At 43.9% G+C, this 6,606-nt stretch overlaps 1 protein-coding gene across 1 annotated transcript; it reads left to right on the forward strand.

Moving 5' to 3' along the window:
• Positions 1-3,106, forward strand: LOC119309403 (biogenesis of lysosome-related organelles complex 1 subunit 1-like). Its single transcript, XM_037585412.1, has 4 exons — positions 1-36; positions 1,283-1,505; positions 1,600-1,805; positions 2,566-3,106. The coding sequence occupies exons 1-4, from the start codon at positions 1-3 to the stop codon at positions 2,653-2,655; spliced, it is 555 nt and encodes a 184-aa protein (XP_037441309.1). The 3' UTR covers positions 2,656-3,106.
• Positions 3,107-6,606: the final 3,500 nt, after the last annotated feature.

Below are 6,606 nucleotides of genomic sequence, written 5' to 3' on the forward strand. Positions count from 1 at the left end.
ATGGAGTGGGTGCGGGAGTTACCGTGCGTCGTGCGGGTAGTGGGTAACGAGGGAGTTCGCTCAAGACCACATTCGCAGCAAACTGGTCGCCCGAACTAATGCGGCACCTGGCAAAGCTTTATGATTCGTGCACAAGTGACCTACGGTTCAATCGTGGTTCACTGGCTCTTGGGAAACGTTCACCGGCTAACATTTCTGTAAATCTTTTATACTCCCTCCGATTCGAATTATCTAATACAACCTCTACCGAATGTTCATTTTACATTGTATAGAGGATGGGTCTAGAGGCTGCATCAATTAATTCGGATCATGATATTTTATACCGCTTTATTCTAGTCAGTATTTAACACCCTCCTTTTAGAATTTCAGTTAGTATTTAACCGCATTCACATAATAATTTTTTCAAAATCACTAATTGAGGAGTACTCCTTCCAAAGATCACTTCTTCCTTCTCAGGTTGTGACAAGTGGCGCGCTACATGTGGGCCACTTGTCGCAACCTAGGAGTTTTCCTTTTTTTCGTAGATCCATTTATTCAAAATGTTTTACCTCTTAAACCGTGCGTCGAAATCTCGAACTGTTTTCACCCTTGGATTCCTCACGTCAAGATTTTAAAACTAGATCCCATGTTGATAGGTTTTGATGATTTTTTTATGAAAAAACCGAACAGGGAGCACGGTTTTCCCCTTTTCAGAAGCCGTTTCTGAGAGGGACGACCGTACCTCTCGCGGAAGCAAAACCGTGCCTCTCAAGGAAGAAAAAAAATAAAGACACATTTTTTTCGTTTCCGAGAGGCCGTGCCTCTCGCGGAAGCAAATTCGCGCCTCTCGCGGAAGCAAAATCATGCCTCTCACGGAAGAAAAAAAAAGGAAAAAACGCTTTATTTTTCCGTTTTCGCGAGGCACGACCGTGTCTCTCGCGGAACCAAAACTGTGCCACTCATTGAAGAAAAAACAGAGAATTTTTTTTTTCCATTTCCGAGAGGCATGGCCGTGTCTCTCACGAAAAAAAAAGCCATGCCTCTCACGGAAAAAAACGTGTTTTTTCTTGCAATTTTTTATTTTTTTGTCGAGAAGCTGAGAAAGACCGGTGAAAAACCAAAAAGTCAATAATAATAATAAAATATATTTAAAGAGCCAAAAACGCAGGCGAAAAAAAAGCGCAATACATGGTGGCGGCTGAGAGCCCGCCAAGTCATGTCATTTGTGTAATGTCTGTAATTTGTACCCACTAAGTTACATGGGCCGTAGCCCGTAGCAAAGAACAAACTGGAAAGAGTATAGGCGGATGACGGGACGAGGAAGACGAGAGCTCAGACCGTTGTCCAAAAAGAAAAAGAAAAAGAGAGAGAGAGAGAGAGAGAGAGAGAGAGAGAGTTCAAATCGGAGAAGATGGAAGGAGCCAAGGCAGCGGCGGGGCCGGCGGCAGGTGGGCAGCTGGAATCGGCGCTCCTCCACATCATGCAGCAACACCACCACCAATCCCTCCGCCAGCGCCAACAAACCGGTAACAATCAACCAACGATCTACTCAAAATTCCTAATCCGCCAAGCAAATCCAATCTTCTCTTGCTAAATTACCTCGCACGCAACGCGCCACAGAGAGGGCGAAGAAGGACGCCCTGCGGAGCGCGGCGCGGCTCGCCGGTCATCTCGTGGAGGCCGTCGACGGCGGGGTGCAGGAGCTCTTCGTCAACGAGAAGCGCATCGAGCTCGAGGCCCGCGCGCTGCTCGGGACCATCGCGCGGTACAGGAAGCAGAGCGACCAGTGGCTCGCCGCCACCAACGCGGTCAACTCGATCCTCAAGGTGTGTGTGCTCTGCTGCTGTCCTCCATTTCTCTTGTGTTCTTGTTTAATACGCAGGTTTTTACATTATTATTACGTATTATTGTTGTTACAAAATGGATGTGCCTAATTCACATGTTTTAGCAGCAATCTTATGCACAATTGTCTTGTTTCACATTACCCATGATATCCTTTGTAACATTATTATTATTCGCAAAATGGATTTGCCATGGTATGTTTTATAGTCCTATATGTATGAATCTTTTCTGTTTTGAGCCGATGATTCTTTTGTTTGACATTACCCATGATATCCGTTGCGACAGTTCTTCAGCGGATTCTAATAGACATAAATTTAATCTAGCTGACACTCCCCCCATCCAAATTAAACAAAATTAATTTGGATCAGAGGGAGTATCTTGTAATGTTTTCCTTACACAACCTTTGCCCGCAGTAAATCCAAATCCTACCCTATAAACTGATTAGTGCACGAATCTAGAAGCGCGAAATGCCATAAATAGTTTTATTTTATCTGGTTGGCTCTTTTGCCCCAAAATTATCATCAGTGAATAACACTAAGCTCGAGATGATAACTACTTACTCCGTCCATAATATAAGAGCATTTTTGACACTACACTAGTGTAAAAAACACTCTTATATTATGGGATGAAGGGAGTAGATACCAAATAAATTGAAGGGTGCAGTGCTGAACAAACCACATAATTCCTTTCGCAGCTATGAGCACTCGGTATTTCTAAAGCATCCATTCATGATTGTTTTTATAGGAAATCGGAGACTTTGAAAACTGGATGAAGATCATGGATTTTGACTGTAAAAGTATAAATGCAGCCATTCGTAACATTCATCGGTCATGATTTTGTCCAGCGCCTGCAACTATGATGCTATGGAGATCATAGGTTGTGACTGTAAAGGTATCAATGTAGCCATCTACTTCCTCCGTTCCTAAATATTTGTCTTTTTAGAGATTTCAAATGGACTACCACATACGGATGTATATAGACATACTTTAGAGTGTAGATTCACTCATTTTGCTCTGTATGTAGTCACTTGTTGAAATCTCTAGAAAGACAAATATTTAGGAACGGAGGGAGTATAATATTTCTCAGTCACTATGATGCTACAAAGTGTTCGCTTTGTTCTCTTCTCCGTTAGATTTTTTTTCCAGTCATGATCTCTCTGGTATAGAATCAATTAACTGGTGTGTTTGTACACATTCAGAAAGCCAACTCTTACCAACTTTTGTACTGGAATGCTACCTTGCATTCTCGAGTTCTGGAATATTGATGATATACATATATTCTGAAAGATATCAATTGCTGGTATTGCATCCATAAATTTTCAGATTAAGTGTAAATAGAAGGTACGAATCCCATAAGAAATCAGACAAGGGCCTTGATGGCAAAGTGCCGGAGTATCATTTCATTGATAAAAGGAGCTAAGGAGAAGTTGCCTTTCGCGGACACAAGGCACAACATATATAGCACAGGATTGAGGGTTGCTTGGGCTACAGCTGCAGGTGGGACAAACAAGCAGAGGAATCACGACGGCCCGGGGGGATTGAGGGTTGCTTGAGCCGCAACTGCAGGGGGGAAGAACATGCAGGGGAATCACAGTGGCCCGGACTTGAGGCCATGCTCAAGGACTGGTTTGTCTGAATTGCACAAACTGTTGGGACTTATGGGTGAAGAATGGGAACACATAAATATTTGATTTCTGCTGCTAATTAACAGGAACCTTTGGATTTTGTTGTTGCACCAAGTCACCAAGAGGCAATTGAGAAAATTCGGATTCGAGGACGCTCATGCTTTGATCCGAATCTTGAGGCAGTGGATTACATAATAACCGGGAGTTCTCAAAAAAAGGAAAATCGTGTTATTTGTTTGCGAAGTTGAGCCACTGGAAGTTTTCTGAGTGAAAGTCACTAAAGAGATGAATAGCGCACATCACATCCTCCTTGATGATGTTGGAGCAGCTTTTGAAAAAGGCCCCAGTGAAGCCATCCGACCCGGGGGCCTTGTCTTTTGACATTTCTTTTATTTTGGTACCTCCTCCTCCGTGATGGGATCATAAATGCCTGTCAAATCAGCATGCTCCACATTGAGACTGCCCTAGTGGAAAGTCAATCCTCCGCGGATGTCCCATGCAAGGAACCTCTTTAAAATGGTTGTGGATGATGCCCTCCTTGTCCTCGTGTTCCGAGACCCAACCATTGTTTCTTTTGAGCCTATGCTTATGGTTTTTCCTTCTTCGTGTGTTAGCTCGTAGATGAAAATTTTCGTGTTGCATCACCGTCTTTAACGTTTGTGATACGAGACATTGCTTCTTTCGGGCATGCTTAAGGAGCGTGCACACACACAAGGCACAACATATATAGCACATGATTGAGGGTTGGTTGAGGTGCAGCTGCAGGTGGGACCAAACAGTAGGGGAATCACGACGGCCTGGAATTGAGAGGGGGGAGGGAGCCACGAGATATATAACACATCATTGAGGGTTGCTCGAGCCTCAACTGCAGGTGGGACGAGCATGCAGGGGAATCATAGCGGCCAAGACTTGAGGCCATGCTCAAGGACTGGTTTGTCTGAATCGTACAAACTATTGGGACTTATGGGTGAAAAATGTGAACACATAAATATTTGATTTCTGCTGCTAATTAACAGGAATCTTTGGATTCTGCTATTGCACCAAGTCACCAAGAGGCAATTGAGCAAATTCAGATTCAAGGACAATGCTCATGCTTTGATCTGAATCTTCAGGCAGTGGATTGCATAAAACTGGGAGTTCTCAGAAATGGAAAATGTTGTTTATTGATTGCGGAGTTGAGCCATTGAAAGTTTTCTGAGTGAAGGTCACTAAAGAGATGAATAGCGCGCATCACATCCTCCGTGATGATGTTCTAGCATCTTTTGAAAAAGGCACCAGTGAAGCCATCCGACCCAGAAGCCTTGTCTTTTGACATTTCTTTCATTTTTGCACCTCCTCCTCCATCAATGCCCGTCAGTGTGCTCCAATTGAGGCTGCCGAAGTGAAAAGTCAATCCTCCGAGGATGTCCCATGCCAAGCCGCCTTAAAATGGTCGTGGATGATGCCATCGTGTTTCATGACCCAACCAGTGTTCCGTTTGAGTCTATGCTTATGGGTTTTCCTTCTTCGCGCGTTAGCCCGTAGATGAAATTTTTTGTGTTGCATCACCCTCTTTGACGTTTGCATATGAGACATTGCTTCTTTCACGCACGCTCAAGGAGTGTCCACACACACACTACTAGGGAAAAGCTTATACATAGAGTCTTATCAGCAGCGCTTGTTAAAATAAGGCGCTACTGTTATCTAACAGTAGCGCGGGGTAGACAAGCCCGCTACTGCTATATATATAGTAGTAGCGCATCTCCTGCAAAAAGCGCTACTATTATAACTGCTACACTATTGCCTCCAAGCTTAGTATAGTAGTAGCGCCCGTCCACAGACCTCACTACTGCTAATGATGTAGTAGCACCGCGTTTTAAGGCGACAGCGCTGCAACTAAGAAAAGGAAAATAAAAGAAAAATTAAAGAAAAAGAAAAAAATGAAAGCAATAGCAGTAGCGCATGTTTGCGAAAGCGCTATAGCTACTTATATATAGCAGTAGCGCGTTTGCCAAACAACGCTATAGCTAAGTAGCTATACCGCATGTTTTGAAAACGCGCTACCATTAAGTTTGACTTGCCCCTGCGCGGGCGTCCCTCCTTCCCCCAATTCCCTAGATCTTCTCGCATCGTCTCCTACCTCTCCCTCGCCACCCAGCCTCCGTGGCTGTCACCGAAGCCGCCACTGGAACCGCACGTCATTGCCGCCACCGGAGCCGCGCGCCCTCGACGCCCCCGGAGCCACCCTCGTCCGCTCCTCGCCGCCCTGCCTCCTTCGCCATCGTCGGAGCCGCCGTAGACGCCACCAGAGCCACCCTCGACGCCCTCCCAACCACCGTCTCCCCCGAGCACCTCCCTGCCAACGTCTCCCCCGAGCACCCTCTCTGTAAGCCCCACCCCTCCTCTCTAGGTTAATTTACTTAGATGAATTTAGTTATGAACCCTAGGAATTAGCTAGGTTAAGTAGGTTAACTAGCTAGGTTAACTAACTAAGTTAACTAGGTAGGTTAATTTGGTTCATTAGGTTAACTAGCTAGGTTAGAGCAAAAGTTTAGTTTAGAGCAAAAATTTAGTTAGGGCAGTAGGGTTTAGAGCAAAAATTTAGTTAGGGTAGTAGGGTTTAGTTAGGGTTTTTGTTTTCATAGATGTTTTTTAAGATAAAATGAAGAAAATGTTGCAGTAGTGCTGCTAGTACTATATATAGTGGTACTAGTAGATGTTAATTAGATTAGGGCAGTAGTGGTACTAGTAGATGGTAATTAGATGTTTTTTAGTTAGGGCAGTAGGGTTTTACTAGGTTAATTAGGTTAGTAGTGCTGCTAGTAGTAGTGGTACACTAGGTTAATTAGGTGAAGTTAAATGAATGAAATTAGTACTTAACTGACTTTTTTCATTTCATCGTCATAGAGCATTAAAGTTAACTGAATTTTGTTCTATTAGTAGTTAACTGAATTTTCTTCTACACTTTGTTTTGAGTTAGCTTGTGAAATTTCGACATGTATATTTGGACATGTGGTTGCTCGTGTATATTTGGACATGTGTTGCGGTGTCGAAGATGGATATTTGAACATTGTTTGCAGGAATGATTTCGAGTGGCCTATGTTTTGCCGGAACGTTGATTCATTCCCGTTCCGGCAAATGTCAGGCGCTCGATTTGTCCACTTTGTAGCAAAGGTCATGTC

Source organism: Triticum dicoccoides, chromosome 5B, assembly GCF_002162155.2.
Source record: "Triticum dicoccoides isolate Atlit2015 ecotype Zavitan chromosome 5B, WEW_v2.0, whole genome shotgun sequence".
Classification (NCBI taxonomy): domain Eukaryota; kingdom Viridiplantae; phylum Streptophyta; class Magnoliopsida; order Poales; family Poaceae; genus Triticum; species Triticum dicoccoides.